We start from the raw sequence: 26,009 nt of genomic DNA on the forward strand, positions 1-26,009 counted from the left end.
AAGGGCCGCCATGAAGGAGCTAGAAAAGATCTGGAAGTGTAAGGATGTGTCCCTGGCCACCAAGACTAGATTAATTCATGCCATCGTATTCCCTGTTACTATGTATGGGGGTGAAAGCTGGACAGTGAAGAAAGCGGATAGGAAGAAAATAGATTCCTTTGAAATGGGGTGTTGGAGGAGAGGGTTACGGATTCCGTGGACTGCCCAAAAAACAAATCCGTGGGTTCTAGATCAAATCAAGCCTGAACTGACCCTAGAAGCTAAAATGACTCAACGGAGGCTGTCGTATTTTGGTCATGTCATGAGACAAGAGTCACTGGAAAAGACAGTCATGCTAGGAAAAGTGGAGGGCAGCAGGAAAAGAGGAAGACCCAACAGGAGATGGGTTGACTCAATAAAGGAAGCCACAGCCCTCAATTTGCAAGATCTGAGCAAGGCTGTCAAAGATAGGACATTTGGGAGGACTTTCATTCATAGGGTCGCCATGAGTCGGAAGCGACTTGACGGCACTTAACACACACACACACACAAACCTGCTGCAGATACGGGGCTAGGGTCCTAAGGTAGTACCACTTCAGACTGCAGGAGGGAGATCCCGTTTTTGAATGCTTCCTGGCACTTTTATTGTTTACACTGGCCGCTTATGCACGGGTTGTTTCCATCGCAATCACACACACACCCAACGACTTCGGGGCTTCCTTTTCATTATGCACGTCCTTTCTTTCCCCGCGTTTCCCCCATGTTTTCTGAATGCTCTTTCTGGCGGCATCCAGAAAACGTGGGGAGAGACCAAAGTGAGTACTAAAGGTCAGAAAAAACATGCATAATTAAAACAAAGTGCCAAAGTAGAAGAAGCAGAAGAGTTGGTTTTTATATGCCTACTTTCTCTGACACCTAAGGGAGAATCAAACCGGCTTACAATCACCTTCCCTTCTCTCACTCTCAACAGACACCCTATGAGGTAGGTGGGGCTGAAAGAGTGTGACTTGCCCAAGGTCACCCAGCTGGCTTCATGGGGAGGAGTGGGGAAACCAAGCCGGTTCACCAGATTAGCCTCCGCCGCTCATGTGGAGGAGTGGGGAATCAAACCCGGTTCTCCAGATCAGAGCCCACCGCTCCAAACCACCGCTCTTAACCACTACATCACGCTGGCTCTCCCAAAGTACTTGGGAATGACCATGACAGGAACAACCATTTCTGCCCAAAAGTGGAAAGTTTAGTTGTCCTCTTGTCTCTTTCTACAGAGCCAACTATTCACAGACTTTGTTAGCCAAAGTCTCTACATGGATGAACCATTTCTCCAGAGACCCTGATGGTAAGAAGAGGGGTTGAAGACACCCCAGTAATTCTTTGAAGAAGAAGAATTGATTTTTATATGCCGATTTTCTCTACCTTTTAAGGATAATCAAACCGGCTTACAATCTCCTTCCTTTCCTCTCCCCACAATAGACACCTTGTGAGGTAGGTGGGGCTGAGAGAGTTTGGATTAGCCCAAGGTCACCCAGCTGGCTTCATGTGGAGGAGTGGGGAAACCAACCCGGTTCACCAAATTAGAGTCCATTGCTCCAGTGGAGGAGTGAGGAATCAAACCCCGTTCTCCAGATTTGAGTCCACCGCTCTTAACCACTACATCACGCTGGTGGCGAGGTAACTCCAGCCAAAAAGGCATGAAATTTGTCCAGCATTTTGTGCAAAAGGGGGCCTGAGCGGAAATCGTTGCCTCCAAAGACATAGTTGAATTTGTCTCCCACTCCTCCTTTTCTAGTTCTAGGCTATTTCAGGGCGTGAATCCAGATATGAAAATGGAGAAAGCAGAGTCGACAGGCCCCAAACTAGAGATGGGAACCATCAGGTCCTGTTTCAGAGGAACAGGGCTGCAACATGTCAAAAACGAGCCGGAGGATGGACTATCCACTCAGCGATGGGAAGCCCAATGGCAGGAGTTCCTCAAGACAGTTCAGTCCCCTCCCTCCGGATGGCTGAACCCACATCTTCCAGAGCCTGCACTGTGGGACGATACAAAGACTTCTCCAGACCCCGCCGAGGATACTGTCAACTCAGAGGGACAGTGCCAAAACTTCAGGCGGTTCCGATATCCGGAAGCTGCCGGTCCACAGGAGGTTTACAGCCGCCTCCGGGAACTTTGTCGTCAGTGGCTGAAGCCAGAGAGACATGCCAAGGAGCAGATCCTGGACTTGGTGATCCTGGAGCAGTTCCTAGCCATCCTGCCCCAGGAGATGCAGATCTGGGTGAAGGAACAGGGGTCTAAGAACTGCTCCCAGGCGGTGGCCCTGGCAGAGGATTTCCTCCTGAGACAGAGGAAAGGAGAGAACCTGGAAAAGGTGGTGAGAACATTTTGTCCTTTAGTTGTGGGGAGTCCAAACTTGACCTTGTCCTGGACGGCCCAGGCTAGCCTGTTCTTGTGAGAGCCTGGAAGCTAAGCAGGGTAAGCCCCCGGTTAGTACTTGGATGGGAAACCACCAAGGAAGTCCAAGGTTGCTGCACTGAGGCAGGTAATGGCAAACTGCCCTGGTTATCACAGGCAGGACAAGGCTGCTGCAGTTGTCTTGTTTATGGGCTTCCTAGAGGCACAGACTGCTGGACTTGATGGGCCTTGGTCTGATGCAGCAGGGCCTTTCTTATGTTCTTAACACAGGCAAAAGAATGCTGCTGCAGTCGTCTTGTTTGGGGGCTTCCCAGAGGCACCTGGTTGGCCACTGTGTGAACAGACTGCTGGACTTGATGGGCCTTGGTCTGATCCAGCAGGGCCTTTCTTATGTTCTTCCGTCTTGCCTTGAAAACCCTACATGGTCAACATAAGAGGGCTGCAACTTGACAGCACTTTCCACTACCACCAGCCCAAACGTGACCACATGAAGCTGCCTGATATTGAATCAGGTCTTTGGTGCACTTAGCCCATCTGAATTTTATTTCACTTCATTTGTACTCTGCTTTCCCCCCAATGGGGACCCAAACTGGCTTCCATGATTCTCCTCTCCTCCATTTTATCCTCACAACAACCCTGAGAGGGAGGCTACGCCGAGAGTGCGGGTCTGGCCCGAGGTCACCCATTGAACTTCCATGGCAGAGCGGGGATTCGAACCTGGGCTTCCCAGATCCTAGTCTGACACTCTGACCATTACACCGCACTGGCTGAGATTACCTCTCCAGGCTCTCAGGGAGGAAAAAATGGTCTTTCCCAACACCTGCCACCTGAGATCCTTTAACTGAAAATATCAGGGATTGTAATTGGGATCTTTTGCAATTTAATGAAAATGCTCACCTACTCAGCCAGACCCTCCCCGTGGCACTGGGGCACGCGAACAGGACAAAATCTGTTGTCACCCGCTGAGTGTTTCATCATTACTTGACGATAGTCTTTGGTTTCTCGTTTTCAGGAGCCTGTGAGGCTGTTCCAAGAGGCGATTGTCAGTCTTCCAGCAGAAGAGGGGCCTTTGCTGGAAATCTCACGGAGAGAGCCATCCGGGAAGGTCAAACAAGAGAGTGAGGGGGATGCCGTCTTGTTCGGTAAGGATTGGCTGGGCCCATAATTTATTTATAGAGCTGGGCAGCTGGAGGGGGGTTGTGCTGGCTAGGTGCTTTCTCAACTCCCCATCCTGCCACACCTTCCAAGTAGCAGTGACCAGGTTGATTTTAGTTGTGGTGTGGGTTGCACGTGGCCTGTGAGGCAACGTCAACAAATGACTGTGCCGGATTACGTGCTGCTATTACAGAGGAAGCCTGGGGAGGTAAAGTAGGAATCGGAGGTGATGTCTATTGCTTTCCCCCTCTCCTTCTCCTAGAGTGATTCACACCAACATCTTGGTTTTTGCAATACAAAAAAATAAATATATCGTATCTTCTTTAGAAGGGCTCCAAGCTGAGTGGTTTGGTGAATAAAGCAAGGAATTTACCAGTTATTGGTTATTTACAGTGACAGGAGATCTTCTGTGACCTTAGGCAGATGATGAGAGGGAGGGCATCTTGGCCATCTTCTGGACACTAGGGGTGTGGAGGGGGGAGGTAGTTGTGAATTTCCTGCATTGTGCAGGGGGTTGGACTTGATGACCCTGGTGGTCCCTTCCAACTCTATGATTCTATGATCTGCTGTAAAACAGTAACCATTGCACATATTCACAGCTTTACTGAACTGACAGGCTGTTTCTGCCAGAGAGAGAAAGGGAATGACTTCACTTGGGACTTCTTCTTAAATCCAAGAATGTCAGCCTATTGAAATAGGGTTAGCTTGTCTCTTCAGATATTTGCCAAAAGAAAAAGCAGGTTTTTATACCCCATTTTCCTCTACCTTAACTGGTCCCAAAGCTGCTTACAATCCCATTCACTTCCTCTCCCCACAACGTGCATCTTCAATCCCTTGGAGATAAAAAAAAAAAAAAAGGCCGAGGCCAATGGTGCAAAATAGGTAATAAAATTATATTTTATTACTCAGATAAAATTCCCTATGTGTTTCGCCCAAGAGGCTTCTTCAGGGGAACTACTCTTACTGTAAAAAAAAAAAAAAAATCCCTAACATCCAGCTGGTACTTTTCCACCTGTAATTTAAATCCATTATTGCGAGTCCTGTCCTCTGCTGCCAACAGGAACAGCTCTCTGCCCTCCTCCAAGTGACAGCCTTTCAGATACTTAAAGAAAGCAATTATGTCCCCCTTCAACCTCCTCTTTTCCAGAATGAACATTCCTAAGTCCTTCAGCCTTTTTCTCATAGGGCTTGGTTTCCAGGCCCCTGATCATCCTTGTTGCTCTCCTCTGCACCCGCTCCATTTTGTTCACATTGTTTTTGAGAGAGATTGTTTTGATCTTGGAAGGAGCACCTAGTAACAATCAAATCAACAGCCTTGAGATCAATTGGTGCTATTCTGAGATTTTATTTTACAAAAGGAGGGTTTCTTATCGCTCCAGCTGTAAAACTTTTCCTCCGTAAAGTTATTCCCCAACTATTATACAGCATAGAAGTTTGGGGCTGGAGTGATCGTCTGATTTCCAGCCTGGAATCTATCCAAAATTATTTCATGCGGAGAATCCTTGCTCTACCTAAAGGAACCCCTGCTGCTCTGTTGCAGGCAGAACTTGGCTTACCCTCTATACAAGCCCGTGTGCATGTTTACCTACTAAAATACTGAAGAGAGCATCGTAAAGCTTCCACCAATATACTTGGCCATCTTAGCTTTGAGGCGATGCTCTCAAAAGATGGGGTTTGGCCAACATCTTATAACAATATTCTCATTCACTATTCTATCATGAGTGATTCACAGGGTGTGCCTATCTCAGGTTTTACCATGCGGGAGTGGGTATTCAGGTGTGATGCTGCATCGGATGGTCAGATGATCTCCCAGTCTAATTTTTCACCTTGGTTTAAACTGTTTAATAGGAACCATGAAAGAGCCCCCTATCTATCCAAAATTTCTGCATTCAAGCTGAGAGCAGTGTTTACGTTATTAAGATTTCAGACCATGCCAACAGCCATGTTAGCTGGACACTATGCCCAAATCCCGAAGGCCTCTCGTGTATGTATCTGTGGATCCTCAGAACTCGAGGACCTCCCCCATTACTTGCTGAACTGATCTATGTACCATGAAACCAGATCTAAATTTCTTGGGTCTTTTTTTATCCAAGATTGGCTGTTTTAATGATCAGGAGAAGCTCTCTTTTCTCCTTTCCGATACTGACTCTTCTGTCACTTACAATATGTCTCTTTTTGCCCTAGCAGCCAGGAAAATTCGAGCCAGCATTGCAGTTAAACCGGACAACATTTGTATTTGATTTACATTTTTTTAACTGTTTTCTTGTTGAATCTGATTTGATTGTGTCTACTTGATTGGTACGGCCTTTGGCTATATGCAATAAATCTGTACCTACCTACATTGTTTTTGAAGTGAGGCCTCCAGAACTGCACACAGGACTCCAGGTGCAGCCTGACTAATGTGGCATACAGAGGGACTGTGACATCTTGCAATTTGGATTACGCCACAGTGACTGCTAGCCATGGTGACTGAAAGGAGCTGCCATATCTAGAGGCAGCAAACCTCTGAATACCTGTGGTGAACGGCAGCAGTAGGGGAGGGCCTCAGCCTTTATGCAGTGTTTGTTGGCCCTCCAGAGCAACTGTTTGGTTACTGAGTGAAAAGAGTCTGATCCAGCAAGCTTTTCTTGTGTTCACAGACGGAAGGGGTGTCTGTCCACAGAGCATCTCCTCCTTCCCACTGAAGAGCAAAAGGCCCCCTGAAATTCTGCTCCATGGGGACAGCCCGCCCTGAACAGCATAAGGGAGGAGTTAGAGACCTGCCACAGGAAGGGGAGAACCGCCCCCCCCATCCATGAAAATCTTCTGCTGGATCCAACCCATCATGTTTCTGCCTTGTCCAACTCCACAGCAGTTCTGATCGGTTGCTTCCATGCAAGTAACGTAGACTTTTCTCTCTTGATTCCAACAGGTAATGAGTGTCAGGGTGAGACCAAAAAGCAGCCATGTGTGGTGTTACAGGAAGGTGCCAAACAACATGGGGTGGAAGGAAATGATGGAGTTAATCAAGACGGGCAAAAATGGAAGGAGGGAATTGTAACCAAGGAATGGAAGAATGAATCCATTGCTTATCAAGATGGAGATTTCCACGAAATCACAGCGCAGCCAAGGATGCACAAGAGGAAACGAAGGAATAAATGTACTGTATGTGGAAAAATCTTCAGAGATGAAACTTACCTTCATAAACATCAAAGAACCCACACAGGGGAGAAGCCATATGAGTGCTCTGACTGTGGGAAGAGCTTCCGGTGGAGCTCAGACCTTCACCGCCATCACAGAACCCACACGGGAGAAAAACCATATAAATGTTCAGACTGCGGGAAGAGTTTTCGTCGGAGTTCAAACCTTCATAGGCATCAGCTAATCCACACTGGAGAGAAATCCTATGAATGCGCCGACTGCAGGAAAAGTTTTCGTTGCAGCTCTAGCCTGATTAGTCATAAGCGGACGCACACCGGAGAGAAACCATACGAATGCTCGGACTGCGGAAAAAGCTTCCGTCTGAGCTCAAACCTTATTAGCCACAAGAGAACCCACACTGGAGAGAAGCCTTACGAATGCCCAGACTGTGAGAAATGTTTTCGTCGAAGCTCACATCTGAACACTCACAAGAGAATCCACACTGGACAGAAACCATATAAGTGCTCAGATTGTTCCAAAACCTTTTCTGATAGGTCCAACCTTCTTAGCCACCTGAGAATCCACACAGGACAGAAACCGTATAGCTGCTCAGACTGTACCAAAACCTTCTCCAATAAATCCAACCTTCTCAGCCATCAGAGAATCCACTCAGGGGAGAAGCCCTATGCATGCTTAGACTGTGGGAAAAGTTTCAGTGTGTGCCAGTATCTCACCAGGCATCAGAGGAGACACACAACAGAGAAACTGTATGAATGCTTAGACTGTGGGAAACAATTCAGTCAGAGCCAGTATTTAATTCGGCATCGAAAACACTCACATAGAAGGCAAAGCATGTGAACGCTCGGACCAAGCAAAAGATTCCATCGGAGTGTGCACAACTAGCCATAAAGCTGTTCTTACCAAATGAGGATCATATCAATACTCCACTTTGTGGAGATAAAACTGGAGCACAAATCCTAATGTTCTATGAGCCTCCACCATAGAAGATATGGTGGGTATGATGCAGATAGGGTCTTTCTATCCATGGCCTCATGACTGCAGAATTGTTTCCTTCAGGAGGTGCATCTTGCTGTCTCCCTACTAGTGTTTGGGTGACAGAGTTGAGCTTTTCTGGAGAGTGTTTGGAAGGTAATACTCATTAGTTACCAACCGTTGTGATTTCTTCCCCATTGCCGGACATTTTAGTGATTTTCTGCTGGTTTGGCTTGGCTGTTGTCACCCTGATTCAAAAATATTTAACGTGATTTTACCATTTTCTCTGCCACCTGGTGGATTCTGTGCAGAAGCTTTTAATAAAGAAAATATAAATAGAGACTTCATTCACAGTTGGTATGCTGTCCGTCACACACTGATTTCCTCCAAGGTTTGATAGTTGAGGGCACAGTTTTTCACCTGACTAGTGATTCTAGGAGGGAGGGTTTGGGGTTCTACCAAAATAAGGCAAGGCTGTGTTATGTGACATCTGTATAACACACAGTGTGGCACTCGTGGGCTTTGTGGTGTCTGCTGATCTTTCCCTGGTGCCCACCAAATGGGCCGTTCTGTCCAACAGGGCTTCTGGCTGGCCATTGGAGTTCCAATTGGCTGTGCAGTTTTTTTTAATTGCTTCAGCAGCAGCTGCCACCACAACACAAGGACTGCGTAACTGAGGATAAGGTGTGTGTAAGCAAGAAAATATGTTTATACAATATGTTCATTTTAAAAGACACCGTTAAACATAGCCTCTGGCGGAAATGTTGTAGATTTACTATTAGAGCTACGCATAACCTCACTTCCTAGGGGGGGAAAAGACGAATCACAGTGTGAAATACAAACCAGAAACACAATATCCTGGGAGTCCAAAACGTTTTCCATCACTATGGTTTTTAAGATGTGCCTGCCTGTTATCAAATTTTCATAAGTGGCTGGACTGGTAGAGCTCCCTTATGTCTTAGGATATTCCTTCAGGTGGGGCTTTTTGGATGTTTTTGTTTAGGGTAGATAAGCATTAGCTGTTTTGTTCCATTCAGCTGTGTCATAACTCATTAAATTGGTCATAATGTATTATAATATATCAAGAATTAAGCTTTGGCTGATGAAGATTTTTGGAATGGAATTACATCCATGTTCCTGTTCCTACTTCTGCAAACATTTTGTCTTACGACTGTAAATGGTGTTAAGTTTAGCTATTTGTTTGGCCACATTTTGTAATTCTTGTAGACGTCCGTTACTTGTTCAATCTTCATTGTAGTAAATAATCGTTAATGTGGGTTTTTTTTTACCACGGTGTATTGTGTTTCTGGTTTGTAACCTCACTCCTTGACATGGTTTGGTTGGCTGTGCCTCCTGCAGCCATTTTGTAGTTGCATCCACCACCCTCTGTCAGAATTCCAGATGTGCCTGCTGGCTCAAAAACATTGGGGACCCCTGGAGTAGATGCCAGCATGGTGTAGTGGTTAAGAGTGGTGGACTCTGATCTGGAGAGCTGGGTTTGACTCCCCACTCCTCCACATGAGCGGTGGACGCTAATCTGGTGAACTGGATTTGTTTCCCCACTCCTCCACATTTCTTCCCAGAACGCCAAGGGTGCAAGCTGCCACTGGTGGTACTTTACAGAGGAAGCTGAGAAGACATAGTCTTAAGATCATGACTTGAGATCTCTGCTCCCCCCACCATTTTTTTTACATCCAGCTTGATGAAGAGTTCTGGAGGTGATACTCTTTTATGTCACCTAGGTTGGTCCTAATAAAAAGAACAATGTGGGTTTTTTGGATTTCACTGGCAATCAATCCATCATTCGAGAACACAAATAATAAGCAAGTAGGCTAGTAATCAAACAAGGTATCTAATAACCATCACTACACCTTTACTTCGTACATGTTGCATAATAATAACCACTTAAAGGCCCAGGCTAGCCTGATCTCGTCAGATCTCAGAAGCTAACCAGGGTCAGCCCTGGTTAGTATTTGGATGGGAGACCACCAAGGAAGGCCAGGGTTGGTGTGCAGAGGAAGGCACTGGCAAACCACCTCTGTTCGTCTCTTGCCATGAAAACCCCAAAAGGGGTCGCCATAAGTCGGCTGCGACTTGACAGCACTTCACACACACACACAAATACTATAAATCATGTGTACAAAACCCACATGGTTTATAGTATTTAGGTGGATATTATTATGCAACATATATGAAGTAAAAGTATAGTGATGGTTATTAGATGCCTTGATTACTGGCCTACATGCTGTTATTTGTGTTCTAAATCCATCATTCGAAACAGAACTCAATAATGAACTGGGCAAGAGAAAGATATACCTGGTTGATGCCGGAAGAAACCCGAGTGCTAATTATACCTGTTATACCTCTCCAGAGTCCCCAAGATTTTCCCCACCTGGCTTAACAAATCCTGTTCCAAATCTCCCTTGGGGTCTGCACCCCCCCGCAAACAACTTGTTTTGGTTGTTGCAGAGACTGCAGCAGTAAATGCCAGAGCCCAGGAGGTAACAGGGAGGGAAGGAGGAAAGTGTCTGAATTGGTCTCCCTCCCCTCCCCCCACCCCATATCTTCGAATCATAGAGTTGGAAGGGACCACCAGGGTCATCTAGTCCAACCCACTGCACAATGTAGGAATTTCACAACTTCCTCCCCCCCACACCCCCAGTGACCCCTACTCCATGTCTAGAATGCCAGTCTAGCCCCGTTCCTGACTCCAAGAGAAATGTAGTTCCTGGGATGCCGTTGAAAGGCAGCAGAGGGAGAGAGAGAGGCTGGTTCTGCCCCCCCCCCCCCACAAAAAAGGCTGCCACACAGGGTTGCCAACCTCCAGGTGGTGGCTGGAGATCTCCAGGCAACAGAGAACAGTCCACCTGGAGAAAATGATCCCTTTGGGAGGTGAACTCTATGGCACTGAAGTCCCTCCCCAAACCATGCCCTCCTCAGGCTCCACCCCCAAAATCTTCTCGTATTTCCCAACCTGGGGCTGACCCCCCCTATTGCCACAGTAGCTGTTGGGCAAGTGGAAGAGCAAGGGGAATAAGGGGGAATCTCTTCTCTGGCTTGGAATGTAGCCTCAGCCGTACAAAGCAAGGCTGTCATTCAGTGATCCCCAACATGCTGCTCGAGGGACGCCTTGATGCCCCACCCATGGGTTTTCTACCCTGAGAGCCAGTGTGGTGTAGTACTTAAGAGAGGTGGTTAGGAGCGGTAGACTCTGTGATGAACTGGGTTGGTTTCCTCACCCCTCCCCATGAAGCCAGCTGGGTGACCTTGGGCTAGTCGCAGCTCTTAGAGCTCTCTCAGCCCCACCTACCTCACAGGGTGCCTGTTGTGGGGAGGGGAAGGGAAAGGTGATTGTAAGCCGGTTTGATTCTTCCTTCATCGGTAGAGAAAGTTGGCATATAAAAAACCAACCCTCCTCCTTCTCTTCGCTTCCCCAAAGCAAAGTACCAGTTCCTGGCTTTCCTCCACCTCACTGCTGCTAGAGGTGGCTCAGAGGAGCCTAGGAAGAATTTCCTTAGTTGCAGGGAGTGTCCATTTGGAAACAGCCAGCCCAACCGCACAAAAGTTTGCAATTGTCCCCAGTTCCCATGGTAGCCATTTTAGTGATTGGCCCGGCCTCCACTGTGTGATTGACCCCAGCCCCATGGCAGTCATTCTATGGCAGCTGCTGGCCCACCACGATTCCCAGCATTTCAAAATTGCACCAGGTTCAAAGAGGCTGGGGATCCCTGTACCCCCCTCTGCGGACTCGCCGTATGTGAGCTGGACCAGAGAGACGGGGGTCCAAATCCCAACGCTACGACGCTGACTTAGGCCAAAGAAGAGGTAGGCAATTCTTGGCACACGTCCTGAAAGGCCACACGCCCATTCATTTTGCTTGGCGTGGCAGTTCCCTTTCTACACCCCCAAAAGAAGGGGTGTAGTTCATCAACGGTTGGCTGAGAAGCAGAAAGATCACGAGGACTAGTCCCCTCCTGTAGAACAATGACAGTCTGGAGTGGGGTACGATCTAAGAATGAACATCTGTGTGTAAACTCTCACACTGGGGACTGCATGCCCTGTGGCCACCCCTCCTCATAAAGCATCTTTCAGGACCAGACACTACACAGGTATTATTTTCATCTGCTAGATTCAGGTTAGGAGTCCCGTGGCGCAGAGTGGTAAACTGCAGTATTGCAGTCCAAGGCTTTGCTCACGACCGGAGTTCGATCCCGACGGAAGTTGGTTTCAGGTAGCCGGCTCAAGGTTGACTCAGTCTTCCATCCATCCGACGTCGGTAAAATGAGTACCCAGCTTGCTGGGGGTAAAGGGAAGATGACTGGGGAAGGCACTGGCAAACCACCCCGTAAACAAAGTCTGCCTAGAAAATGTCGGGATGTGACATCACCCCATGGGTCAAGAATGACCCGGTGCTTGCACAGGGGACCTTTATCTTACCTTACCTAGATTCAGGTTCCTAAGTGTGCACCCTGAACACAAAATCACTGATGTTTCACACGGACCTTTCTAAAGCGGTCTTATTTTAGTCACCAACTTCTATGCAAACCCCCCCCCCCCAAAAAACCACACATGCACAACTATATACAATGTACATAGCAGGTCTGGCCAAGTATATGCCTTGTGGCTGTACCTCTGCCTCCCCCTCACGACCATACAAATATTGTCGCCCTCACTAACATACAAATATCGTCAGAGGTAGCCGGGTTCTTTGTTCGGCACCTGGGTGAAAAGGCTGCTTATGCCAATTTAAAAGCTGCTTCCACTGCCGCAAGCAAGATCCTATGTTTATTCCGAACAAGTTCTAGTTCCAGTCACCAAACCGTCTGGTGTCTCCCTGCCACAAACGCTCCCCCCCACTTTATTTCTTTTTTAAAAGGCTGTTGTGTGATTTTGATTCCACCACTGAGGTCGCAGAAGAAAAAGACTTGATAACAAAGAAAGTTAAGAGCTTTTCCCAGTATAAACAGGAAATGACTCTTTGAAGGTCAGTTCAGGAATGCCAGGAAACAGTGTATTAAGAAGCAGAAAAATGGAAGCCTCTTTAAAAAGAAGGGGCGAGGAAGAAACCGTAAAAGAGAGTGTAGCTCTTAGGAAGCTTGGGTTAGCGTTTAGTCAATACACACAGGCTGGCGCAACAACTGTGCTTTAAGTTTCAAAAACTTGGCCCCCCCAAAAAAGACTGGGAAAAAACCCTGGAATGCAAATGTTTGGAAATAACGTTACATGGGCAAAAACAAAAGCAAAGGAACCATGTCCAGTTACTCTAAACGGCTAGCATGGAAATTTCAATCAAGTCTATCTAATGTGGAAATAACTGGATAATCTCTAGATTCGAGTCCAGGAGCAGCTTAGAGACCCACAAGATTTCCGGGGTATAAGCTTTCGAGGGTCAAAGCTCCCTTCGTCAGACACGAGTTGGAATGGAGAGCGAGTCCTTATATCCCCGTTAGAAGGTGGGAGGGGTGTTGCAAAGAAGGCAGCCAGGATGCAGAGATAACACAAAATGTAATCCCCTTGATTAGACTAGGGGGAACTGCTTAGGGGCCAAAAATTAGCATCTGTAGTGAGATAAGAATCCTAAGTCTGTATTCAGCCCTGGGGAGAGTCCACTGTTCTGAATAAGGACACAGGGTTCATATCTCACTACGGATGCTAGTTTTCTGCCCCTAAGTATTTCTCCTCTTCTCTAATCCAGCAGATTACATTTTGCATGGTACCTCTGATCCCGAGTCCCTTTTTTTGTAACACACCTTCCTCCTTCTGAATGGGATATAAGAGATCTCCAATCTGACTCATATCTGACAAAGGGAGCTTAGACTCTTGGAAACTTATACCTCAGAAACCTCGTTGGACTTTAAGGCGCTAGTCAACATGAATCTAACTGTTTTACTGCAGACATTATGGCTACCCTCTGAAACTTGACAATCTGTTTTGTCTTTGAGGTCAAATAACCGGCAGGCTGCAGAGAGCCTCCAGTCAGCGGCCTCGAGGGTCATGCAGTGAGTTCAGAGCAGAGGCAGTCCCTCTCCCGAACGGGTTTCCTCAGGCCCAACCTACACAGGAGGACCTTCTGTCCCCAAGAAGGTCCTCCTGTGTTTTTGTGAGGTTCAATCTGCTGTGGACAAATCGTCTTCCCCGTGGCTCCTTCTGTGGGCCACCAGGGTCGAGTAGTAAGCGAAGCTCTTCCCGCAGGTCACGCAAATGTACAGGTTCTCTCTCGTCTGGACCTTCACTCCCGTGTGGATCTTCTCGTGGCTTTCAAACTGTGCACGCTGGCTGAAGGTCTTCCCGCAGTAGATGCACTCGTACAGCTTCTCTCCTGTGTGCATCTTCTGATGAGCACGCATGGACCTCGCGTCGTACTGTTTGCCACAAGCGCAGCACTGGTAGATCTTCCAGTCCGTAACGGTTTCTTTGCACGGCGTCAGGACGGATTTCCAGCGGAAGGTTTTCCCGTAGCCGGTCCAGACTTCTTCTCTTTCCCCTCTGGTCTCTTCCTCTCTACCCAGCTCCAGCCCCGGCGGTTCCGGTTCTCCAGACTTCCCCGGCTTCTCTTCCACCTTCACAGCCGCTGTCTTGCCATTTGAAGAGGAGGGAGAATCTGAAAAGAAATCAGTCCCCGTGTGAAGGAGAGCCGCATGCAGAATCCCAGGAATGATTATGAAGATGAGAGATATTTTTCTGCCCACAGACAAAACAAAGCCTTTAAAGGACTTGGCTGTATTCTCTTAACCTCCCCTTGTCCCTCTCTGCAGAATAGCTAGGTGGCACCACCCGTCTCGCTCCAGTCAAATCCCTCCTCTTCTGAGGATCCTGTCTGGCTTCACTAGCAAGCCTTATCCCCAGCTGAAAGAGTCTGCAAATGAGGCAGGATATGCAGAGAGGGAACAGCATGTAGGGAAGGGAGTTCCAGGACAGCAAGCGGGGACAGGGCACAGCCATTTACAGGAGAAGCATGCCGTCATTTGCTCCCTGGTTCTGCTGTCTCTCTTGAGGACGGTGTCAAGGGTCAGCCCTATTCCGCATGTGCTGAGGCAAGTGGCTGCAGGGCCCAGCTGGGGCAACTTGTGTAGCAATTACCGCTCAGCAAGCTGCACGGTGGCCACCACCGGTTCCAGAAACTCCTCGCTCCAATGGGGGGCAAGGCAAGGGATGAGTCGTGACTGGTTGGCACTCCCAGTCTGCCCCAACGCCCAGACAGCAACAGTGTCGGTCACTGAGCAAAGAGACAAGACTGTTTCAGCTTGGACCTGGATTGCTGTGCGACACGCTTTCGTTGTTATCTAGCCCCCAAACCTGTCCTGGACTTAACCGGAGGGCTGATCCAGGGACGCACAAACTCCAAGCTGCCAGCTTGGAGGGCTTTAAGAGGGGAGTGGACATATTCATGGAGGAGAGGAGTATTCACGGCTGTTAGAATGGATACTAGTCATGCTGCAAACCTATTCTCTCTAGTATCAGAGGAGCATGCCTGTTATTTTGGGTGCGGTGGAACACAGGCAGGATGGTGCTGCTGCACTCGTCTTGTTTGTGGCTTCCTAGAGGCACCTGGTTGGCCACTGTGTGAGCAGACGGCTGGACTTGATGGGCCTTGGTCTGATCCAGCAGGGCCTTTCTGATGTTCTTAACACAGACAAAATAATGCTGCTGCCGTCGTCTTGTTTGTGGGCTTCCTAGAGGAACCTGGTTGGCCACTGTGTGAACAGACTGCTGGACGTGATGGGCCTTGGTCTGATCCAACAGGGCTTTTCTTATGTTCCCGCTGGAAGAGCCAGGATGAGTCAAGCCTCTGTCAGGCTGAGCACTGCCCTGCCACCGATCAGCCGTCTGGACAGCTCGGGGCCCTTTAAATCCCTGGCTGCGGCTTCCTATAGGCAACACCAGGGAATGGTGGGCTGGGAGGAGGAGTTGGAAGTGACTCTGGCAGCAGCGCTGCCCTCCCGCTTACTGCCCAGGCCTCAAAAGGGGCCAGGATGCAAGCCAGGGAGGAAGCCAGTGCTGGATCTCTTGATGCCCAGACACAGAGATGGAGAGAGAAAGATGCCCTAAAACAGGGGGGTCAAACATAAGGACCACGGGCCGGATCCAGCCCCTTGAGAATTCTTATCCGGCCCGGGAGCCAGCCACACACCCCAGTCCCAATCTGGGCTGGTGAGGCATGGCCCGACCAAGTGACATTTATCTCATATCTGGTCCTTGTAACAATTGAGTTCGACTCCCCTGCCCTAAAAGGTCTAAATAAAATTTAAAAATAAAATAAAATCAGCTCTAGGGAGGACGAGGAACAGGGTGAAAAGCCAACCCCTACCCTTCTCCCTTCTGAGACCTCGCAGGCTCTGCTCGAGGGGACCAGGGACCTATTCCTCATCTCTGACAAGGCAGGGGACATTGCTACCCCAGCCCAGCCCCAAAGATGGTGATGTGGGAGCTCATGGTTTGCACAGAAAATTGCTATCATTGATTCTCTGCGAGTGCATGATTTAAAGTCTAACCAACAGTTCCCTTATTCTACTTACCTGGATTACAGGTTGCTCCTGGTTCTTCTTTTGGGAGTCCAACTACTGCAGACCCGCTTGGAAAGGCAATATTCCACTGGGCTATTCCTTCTGCTGTCGCAGGAGCTTCACTCAGATTCTCTTCTTTGATTTCCCTGACGGTCCCATCACCTTTTGGGGTACAGAATCCAGGAGGAAAAATACTTGTGCTAGTGCCATAAGGATTTTTTTTAATTATAATTTTCAATACAAACAAACATATAATCACACATACATTTACACAATTTATACTCTTTCGGGGAGTCTGTTTCATCTTATATCTCAAAAGTCTTCTATATTATCATTGTGATTTATAATAAATTCCTTCTATTCTAATTATTAAATGTAATATAATCTAAACTTTGCTTCTGACAATCTATCCCTTTTGTTGTACATAGTCCAAATAACCTTCCCATCTTCATTGAAATTCTTCAGTTGTCTTCTCTTTAATCAGGCTAGTCAATCTAGCCATCACCACAAATTCGTCCATTTTCTGTTGCTACTTTTCCACATCTGGAATTTCTTCCTCTTTCCAAAATGTTGCCAGTACCAATCTGGCCGCCGTTGTCATGTAGCCAAATAGTTCTCCCGAATTTCTGTCCAAATTATTAGGTTCAATTCCTAGTAACATGCTCTCAGGATGCAGCAAGAATCTAGTTTTTTAAAATTTTCTGCATTTCTTGGTGGATTTGTATCTAAAATTTCTTAACTCTCTTACATGTCCACCACATATGAAAATATGTTCCATCTATACCTTTGCATTTCCAACATCGGCTATCGTATGATTTGTCTATTTTTTTAATGTCCATCGGTGTGACATACCAGTGCCAGAAGGATTTGACTTTTAAAAGAAAGTAGGGACCAGAATGGGCTCAACCTTTCTCCTGCTGGGAGTTTTGAGAGGTTTTTTTTTTAATTAATTTATTTATTTATTTTGCATAGGGGCTTATTAAAAGTGACCTCTCCCCCACCCAACATGGAGATAGAATCAAAGAATCATAGAGCCAGAAGGGACCACCAGGGTCGTCTAGTCCAACCCCCTGCACAATGCAGGAAATTCACAACTACCTCCCCCCCACCCAAATCACACAAGGTTGGAAGAGACCACAAGGGCCATCCAGTCCAACCCCCTGCCTTGCAGGATCCCACAATAAAAGCAATCCTGACAGACGGGCATCCAACCTCTGCTTAAAGACCTCCAAAGACAGGGACTTCACTACCCTCCGAGGTAGCGCATTCCACTGTCGAACGGCCCTCACTGTCAGAAAGTTCTTCCTAATGTTTAGGAGGAAACTTCTTTCTCTTTGTTTAAATTCATTACTCCATGTCCCAGTCTCTAGAGCAACAGAGAACAAGCTGGAAACTGCAACCTTCCCTCGCACTGAAGATGATAATATGGGGGCTCATTTTGCAGATAATAACTGATTCTCTGTGAGTACATGATGACCTGGATGGCCCAGACTAGCCCGATCACATCAGATCTCAGAACCTAAGCAGGGTCAGTCCTGGTTAATACTTGGATGGGAGACATCCAAGGAAGTTCAGGGCAGTTCTTGCCTTGAAAACTGTACAGGATCGTACTAAGTCAGATGTAACTTGATGGCACTTTCCACCTGTTGTGTAGTGTTGGAGGAGAGGAGACTGATGGCAGCTGCTTTGGGCCGCCACTGAGGAGAAAGACAGAGTATAATTGAGGGAGGTAAATAAATAAATAATATTATCACCATTGCTTTCCATAATCTACCTACTTTGCGGGGAGGTTGCTCCTGGTTCTTCTTTTGGAAGTCTGACTAGTGCCAACTTGCTTGGAGAGGAGATACTCCCCTGGGCACTTCCTTCTGCAGCTGCAGGCGCTTCCATGAGCGAGTCTTCCTCACTTAGATTCTCCTCTTTGATCTTCCTCACGGTCCCATCACCTTTTGGGGTAGAAAATCCAAGAGGAAATAAATACCTGTGCTACTCCCAGAAGGATTTTTTTTTAAAGTAGGGGCAGAATGGGCTAGAGCAAGGGTCCCCATCCTTTTTGAGGCTGTGGGCACCTTTGGAATTCTGACAAAGGGTGATGGGCAGAACCACAAGATGACCACCATGAGAGGTAGAACCACATACACAGGAAGAAGAGTTGGTTTTTATACCCTTTAAGGAGTCTCAAAGTGGCTTACAATCAACCTTCTACCTTTCTCTACCTTTAAGGAGTCTCAAAGTGGCTCACAATCAACCTTCCCCACAACAGACACCTTGGGAGGTTAGGTGGGGTTGAGAGAGTTTGGAGAGAGCTGTGACAAGCCAAAGGTCACCCAGGAGGCTTCATATGGGGGAGCAGGGAATCAAACCCAGTTCTCCAGATTAGAGTCCACTGCTCTTAATCACTACACCACAATGGCTCTTTCAAGTGCACAGGACAAGAGGGCTAATTTTTAAAAAATACTCTAGGAAAGAGGTGTGAGAGAGAAAGGAATCTACACTGTGGTGGTACCTACTGGCAAAACATTATTTTAATCTCAACAGCCAATCAGATCTCCTGTGGCCAATCAGAAGCCCTGCCAGGCAGGGGTGCCACCTGGCCCCACCTACTGTCTAAAAACACCTGGTGGGTGCCAGGAAGCAGGTGCCACAATGCCCACAGGTACCATGCTGGGTTCCCTGGGCTAAGCCTTTCTCCTTCTGGGCCAGTTTGTCAGCCTTTTTTTTTGCACAGGGACAAACTCAAAAGCGTGACCTCTCCCCCTTCCCGTCACAAGTAGGATGGTGCAGCCTACCCTCCCCCACTGAAGAAGGTGATTCAGAGGCTCACATAGAATCATAGAGTTGGAAGGGGACACCAGGATCATCTAGTCCAACCCCCAGCACAACACAGGAATTTCACAACTACCTCCTCCCCCACATCCCCAGTGACCCACAATCCATGCCCAGAAGATGGCCAAGATGCCCTCCCTCTCATGATCTGCCCAAGGATATCCAATCAGCATTGCTGACAGACGGCCATCTAGCCTCTGCTTAAAAACCTCCAGGGAAGGAGTGCTTACCACCTCCAGAGGAAGCCTGTTCCACTGAGGAACCACTCTAACTGTTAGAAAATTATTTCTAATGTCTAGACGGAAACTGTTTTGATTTAATTTCAACCCGTTGGTTCTGGTCTGACCTTCTGGGGTAACAGGAAAAAAAACTCAGTACATTTGGCTGTAAAAATGCTTATGATTTATTTTTTTGTAAGGACATTATTTGCCATGACCTGGATGGCCCAGCTTGGAAGCCAAGCAGGGTCGGCTATGGTCAGAACTTGGACGGGAGGACCACCAAGGAAGCCCAGGGCTGCCACACAGAGGCAGGCAATGGCAAACCTCCTAGGCTTGTCTCTCACCTTGACAACCGACGGGTTCGTAATAAGTTGCTGCAACTTGATGGCATGTTTCACCTCCACCATTATGTAGATTATAACCACTGTTTTCCATACTCTACCTACTTGGATTACAGCTGGTTCCAAGTTCTTCTTTTGGAAGTCGGAACAACGCAGGCTTGCTTGGAGAAGAAATACTCCCCACGGCGCTTCCTTCTGCAGTCGCGGGCGCTTCCATGAGAGAGTCTTCCTCGCTTAAATTCTCCTCTTTGATCGCATTCACAGTTCCAGCGCCTTTCAGGGTCGGCAGGAAAAAAAAAAAAAGAGGAAAAAGAATATATATCTGTGCTAGTCCCAGAAGGATTTCGCTTGAGAAAAGAAAGTGGGACCGGAATGGGCTCAAGCATCTTCCTGCTATGCCAGTTTGAGAACACTTTTACGCAGGGGTGCATTTCCCCCCCCTTTTATTGCATTGGAAGTCATTTTTACATCTCCATGTAAAACTTTTATAATTACAAAAGTACACTTTCTTTCTTCCAATACAATTTTAACCCCTTCCCCCCCCATCTCCCTCCCCCCACGGACCAAGTCGAATAGATCATATTTTCATATTTTTAGCCATGAGCATAGTCTTTTTAATTTTACTAAAGTCTCTTCGTTGGCATCTCCACTTTTCACCCAATCAATATATAGGTTCCACTTAGTCTTTAACTCCAATTCTTCTGTTTCACCCATCGTCTGTTGTTTTAAATATCCCAACACATCTGATTTAACATATTCAAACACATAGTTATTCCACCTGTCTATAGTCCACTTTGTTCTATCTTTCCATCCAAAAGCTATAACTGCATGAGCCGCTAATATCATTGCTTTAAACATCTCATTTACTCTTTTCCACCTTCTCACACCCCATAACTCCCATAAACATCAAGTCTACCATTACTTGGAGTCTAATATTAAACAATTTTCTAATTTTTTAAAGTATTTTGTTCCAGAATTCTATCACCCTTGGACACTCCCACAAATGTGAGAACCACCACGTAGGGGTGCATTTAAAAAAACAACAACACCTGATCCTTCCACTGGCAGTCTGTAATCGGACTGTTTGCTCCACCCCCTCCAAGAGTCCGAGCACACATGGCCACAAAACGGTGGCCTTACCCAGCACGGTGGGATCACTGTCATCCTCCTGCTTGATCTCTCTGGACAGCGGCTGCTGGCTGGAGTCTGACGGAGGCTCCTCTGCCGCTTTCTGGAGCAGTCCCGTCGCCTGCGACAAACAGTGAAGAGTCCTCATTGAGGGCAGAACAAAATTAACGAAAACTGGAATCCGATGCGATGGAGCCAACGCGGGGGCTCTCAATCCCATGGAACGCTGTCCGGGGAGAGGACGGGCGTGCCTGACCCTTCTCCCTCACCCCCAGTTCTGGTTGTCAGAAAGGATACGGCGGAGCTGAGAAACATGCAAACGACAGCAACGGAAGCGCTCATAACGCTGGAGCACCTTACCTGTGAGACCAGTTTGGGGCTTTCCAGTTCAGAAAAAAAGACAGCTAAGGAGCGGCTTGGGGCCTGACCTGGATGGTCCAGGCTGGCCCAGTGTTGCCAGACCTCAGAAGTTAAGAGGGGTCTGCCTTATCTGTACTTGGATGGGAGGCCACCAAGGAAGTCCAGGGTTGCTGCCCAGAGACAGGCAATGTCCATAGACTCAAAGTAAAGCGCCTGGCTTCATCTGTTTCTTGAACTTCCCTTAAGAGAGTAATGCCAAATGTCCGGTGGGGACCCCAACTGAATCCAAATTTTTCAGAACCAGATCAGAGAGAGGAACGCAGATCCATGGTATTCATTGCGTTTCACCTAAGGCTTATCAGCCGCAATTAGTTTCTCAAGTCGCCTAGTTCATATCAGTCAGTTTTCAAAACATGCTCAGAGGTTTGGAAAACTAACATGTTTTGAAAACTGACTGATGTGAACTAGGCGACTTGAGAAACTAATTGAGGCTGATGAAGCCTTAGGTGAAATGCAATGAATACCATGGATCTGCGTTCCTCTCTCTGATCCAGTTCTGAACAATTTGGATTCAGTTGTGGTCCCCACCAGACATTTGGCATTACTCTCTTAAGGGAAGTTCAAGAAACAGATGAAGCCGGGCGCTTTACTTTGAGTCTATGGACATTATTAGTATCAGTAAGCTGAATAGCTTGATGAATGAATCTGGTGGTGACTATTTGTTGTAAATACTGTATATAGTACATTGTTGTTGTTCAGCACCATTGTTTGTGTGTACAGTCCTTGTTTGCATATTGTTGCTTTGCTCTTTGAATACATTTGATACTGTTTGCTTAATATTGCGCCTATTGTTGTAATTTGTATTGAACTATTTCAGCACAACTAGGAGTAATTTTGTTTTGGATCAGAGACAGGCAATGGCAAACACCCCTCCTCGTCTCCTGCCTTGAAACCCTTCCGGGGTCGCCATGAATTGTCTGCGGCTTAATGGCCCTTTCCACCCCCAAGGGGGTTAGAGAATTCAGGGAGGACGTTGCCTCCTGTCAAAAGGCCTTTTTATCTTGACAGCTTTGTGGAACCCTCATGGTTGGAGGCAGTCCACCTTTGGCAGGGTACCAATTACTGGGTGGGGAGCGGACAGCAACAACAGGCAGGGGATCTTGGCCTCTGTGCCCCACCTGTGGGCCTTCTGGCTGGTCAGCAGGGGAGACAGGAGGCTGTACTGGTCTTTATCCAGCGGGGCTTTTTCAGTGTTCATATTCTTAGCCCTCCCCCAACTTTCTCATTCCTTCCCCAACATCTCCCTGCTGGCTTCACCCCCTCCATTTTCCCACATAGCTGAGCAATAAGATCAAAAATAACCCACCTGGGGGCAATGGCTTGGGAGGTGGGGCTAACACACATAATTCTTCCTTGGCTTTTTGCTTCACCTCCCCCATCCTCCCTCTTAGTGTTGCCCCCACCCCAGTATGATTTAAAAGGTAAAGGTCCCCTGTGCAAGCACCGGGTCATTCATGACCCATGGGGTGACGTCACATCCCGACGTTTACTAGGCAGACTTTGTTTACGGGGTGGTTTGCCAGTGCCTTCCCCAGTCATCTTCCCTTTACCCCCAGCAAGCTGGGTACTCATTTTACTGACCTCGGAGAGATGGAAGGCTGAATCAACCTTGAGCCGGCTACCTGAAACCAACTTCCGCCGGGATCGAACTCAGGTCGTGAGCAGAACTTTTGACTGCAGTACAGCAGCTTACCCTGACCTGGATGGCCCAGGCTAGCCTGATCTCATCAGATCTCAGAAGCTAAGCAGGGTCAGCCCTGGTTAGTATTTGGATGGGAGACCACCAAGGAATACCAGGGTTGCTATGCAGAGGAAGGCACTGGCAAACCACCTCTGTTAGTCTCTTGCCACGAAAACCCCCAAAAGGGGTCGCCATAAGTCAGCTGCGACTTGAAGGCACTTTACATACACACACAGCAACTTACCACTCTGTGCCACGGGGCTCCTCAGTCCGATTTAGGAGATACATATTTCTCAAGGACTGGGGAAGTTCGGTTCCAGATGCCACACGCAAGGGTCTGATCCAGCCTTTTCTCCTGCACCCACGTAACATTTGTATTCAGCCAATGCCTGCCACAAACCGTGCCTTATATTTTTTTTAAATTAGATTTATGCCCAGCTCTCTTCCTGACCATGACTGGGCTCAGAGCAGCCTGACAGAGTTTGGGGCTGCCATAATCTCAATTATTTGACACTGCCAGGACCTGAGCCTTCTGCATGCAAAGCAGGGGCTCTGTCCCTGAGGCACAGCAGTTCCTCAAGGTTGGGGTAGGGGGCTGCAAGGAAGAAAGGGTTGGTCGCAGGCAGAAAGTGACTCAATCAGCATCCTTCCTTGATGGGCTGCAGCTTGCCCCCCTTCCCTATACAGAACAGGACAAAATCTGCCTGCTCTTTCTCTCCATTAGCCACCGGATGCTCTCACCATTTGCTCCTGGAGGAGCAGAAACCCCTCCGCGAGGGCCACTGCCCGAGGACAGGTGTCCGGCCGCTGCTGCTTCACCCAGCTCTGCATTTCCCGGGGCAGGATGGCCAGGAACTGCTCCAGGATCACCTGCTCCATGATCTGCTCCTTGGTGCGTTTCTCGGGCTGCAGCCACTGGCGGCAAAGTGTCCAGAGTCGGTAGGAAGTCAGCCTGGGTCCCACGGCCTCGTAGTAGCAGAACTCCCGGAATTTTTGGCACTCCGTGTTCCAACTGACGGTGTCCTCACCCGGGATCACTTCCTCACGTCCTACCTCACTGGGGAACTCATCCTTCACTGTCTTGTCCATGGCCAATGTGGTGTCTTGGGGGCTTCTGATAGAGCCAAACCGGAGCTGGGGGACCTCACGTCCTCTAAGCTGTTGACTTGCATCAAGGGGGGGCTGAGAACAGCCTGCATGTCCCTGCTGTCCAGGCAGCTCCAAACGTCCCTCTTCTGAGCTGGGGGTCTCCATGACCTTCGGTAACGGCTGCCTCTGCACTTCCCACCCCTGCCACGGCTCTTCGTCTGGTTCCTGTTTCACACGTTCCAGGGATCTCCCTTCCCCAAACTCCTTCACAGCCCCGGCTTGGGAGACGAGACAGGCCGGGTCCACTTTGATCCTCTTCCCACCCGGCTCTCGTTCGCCATCCAAGTGGACATGCCGTTCAGATGCAGCTCTGTCCCCCGTCTCCATATTCCTCAGCTCGCCTGCCGCTACAGATCACACTCTCAAAGCCGGTGCCTGCTTCACTGCGATGCAGCCAAAGTGGACCACTTGCTGGTGATCTTTCCTAGCAAAAGAGGCTTCCCCCTGTATGAGAGACCATCATCAAGAAAACAGGGGGGTTAGGGGCCCAGATATGACCGAAGGGTCCATGGAGGAAGAGCAAACTCCTGAGATCTTTGTAGGCTCGACTGCCACAAGACTCTGTTGTAACTTGCCCTGCCCCAAAACTTCCCCTAGTCCTCCTTCAAACACCTGAACCCCAAAAGATCTATCCTGCCCATTGCTTCTCTTTCCAACCACCTCACTTTCTTTGTAGCATAATCAGTAAAGAAACAAGGACAGATGCAGGGGAAATATCCATTAGCTATTAATTAATTTATGCACTTGGGTCCATGTAATTAATATATTATTTATCAACTGTAAAAGTGCTTCAGACACAGTATCTTGTGAACAACAGTCTAAGGCAGCTAGATTCGAGTCCAGTAGCACCTCAGAGACCAACAAGATTATAGGGGTATAAGCTTTTGAGAGTCAAAGCTCCTCTCATCAAATACTTTGTCATATATCTGATGAAGGGAGCTTTGATTCTCGAAAGCTTATACCTTGGAAATCTTGTTGGACTCAAATTTAGCTGTTCTACTGCAGACCAACATGGCTACCCACTGAGTCTAAAGCAGGGTATTAATGCATCTGCCATTGCAGATGAGGAGGTGAGGTTGAGAGAGAGCAGCTTTCCCCGAAGCCATCTGGGAAGTTCACAGCACTGACAAAATTCAAGCCAGGGACTTCCTGATTCATAAGCTCAGCCTCTGGTTCCCCCTTGTTTTATTATTTGTCACACTGGCCTCATCTGGAAAGAGCTGCACCTCTCAGGGCTGATTCATGCATTATGGGCACCAGAGAATTAAATACTGTTTAAAGTCCCACTGATTTCAGTGGAATAAATTTCACTCTCATAGTGACATTTCTAAGCCCTGAATTCTGGTTGGCTCACATCCTGTCTCCCAGGTGGGCATGTCACAGATAAAAGTTTAAATCTTGGTTATACTCTCAAGATTTCTTTCAAAGCAATAATTATAAGCAAGCAAAATACTGTCTGAAATATGATAAACAAGGTTCCTGACATAGGGCCCAGAGAAAAAGGAATAATTGGTTCTTGTAGGTTATCCGGGCTGTGTGACCGTGGTCTTGGTATTTTCTTTCCTGACGTTTCGCCAGCAGCTGTGGCAGGCATCTTCAGAGGAGTAACACTGAAGGACACTGAGACAGAGACACTGTCCTTCAGTGTTACTCCTCTGAAGATGCCTGCCACAGCTGCTGGCGAAACGTCAGGAAAGAAAATACCAAGACCACGGTCACACAGCCCGGATAACCTACAAGAATCAATGAACTCTGACCGTGAAAGCCTTCGACAATAAAAAGGAATCAATTTGCCTCACACACAGTCACACTGCCAGCCTCAAATATTTATACTTTAAAAACTCATACTATGTTCCAGAAGCAATGCTATGCATTCACTGTTGAAAAAGAGGTCAAAAAAAACAGGAAGGAATCAGAAAAACTGCAACATTTGAACAAGAAAAAAAAAGGGTTTGGAGGGAAATATACAAAGAGGCTTGTGGGTAAGAATTAGGTCCCCTCTAACTGTTTCCTTTTTTTAAGGCGTTTTTTATAATTATAAATGACATCTCAGACACCTAAGACAGAAGATACAAAATTATATAG

The 26,009-nt window shown here is 47.7% G+C and overlaps 2 protein-coding genes across 2 annotated transcripts in view; one reads left to right on the plus strand and one right to left on the minus strand.

The window, feature by feature from the left end:
* The window catches only part of LOC130493380 (zinc finger protein 271-like), a 96,796-nt gene that overhangs the window by 21,164 nt on the left and 49,623 nt on the right, over positions 1–26,009 (plus strand). The window contains exon 4 of the mRNA XM_056867104.1: positions 6,729–7,376. Coding sequence (XP_056723082.1) covers positions 6,729–7,376 — 648 coding nt within the window. The remainder of the gene's footprint in view (positions 1–6,728; positions 7,377–26,009) is intronic.
* On the minus strand, positions 13,762–24,251 carry LOC130479754 (zinc finger and SCAN domain-containing protein 20-like). The gene is made up of 7 exons (XM_056852170.1): positions 23,517–24,251; positions 20,687–20,795; positions 20,424–20,426; positions 19,652–19,819; positions 17,937–18,104; positions 16,171–16,320; positions 13,762–14,255 (listed from the first exon to the last, which is right to left on the minus strand). The coding sequence occupies exons 1-7, from the start codon at positions 24,249–24,251 to the stop codon at positions 13,762–13,764; spliced, it is 1,827 nt and encodes a 608-aa protein (XP_056708148.1).

The sequence above is a fragment of the Euleptes europaea genome, chromosome 1 (genome assembly GCF_029931775.1).
Source record: "Euleptes europaea isolate rEulEur1 chromosome 1, rEulEur1.hap1, whole genome shotgun sequence".
NCBI lineage: Eukaryota > Metazoa > Chordata > Lepidosauria > Squamata > Sphaerodactylidae > Euleptes > Euleptes europaea.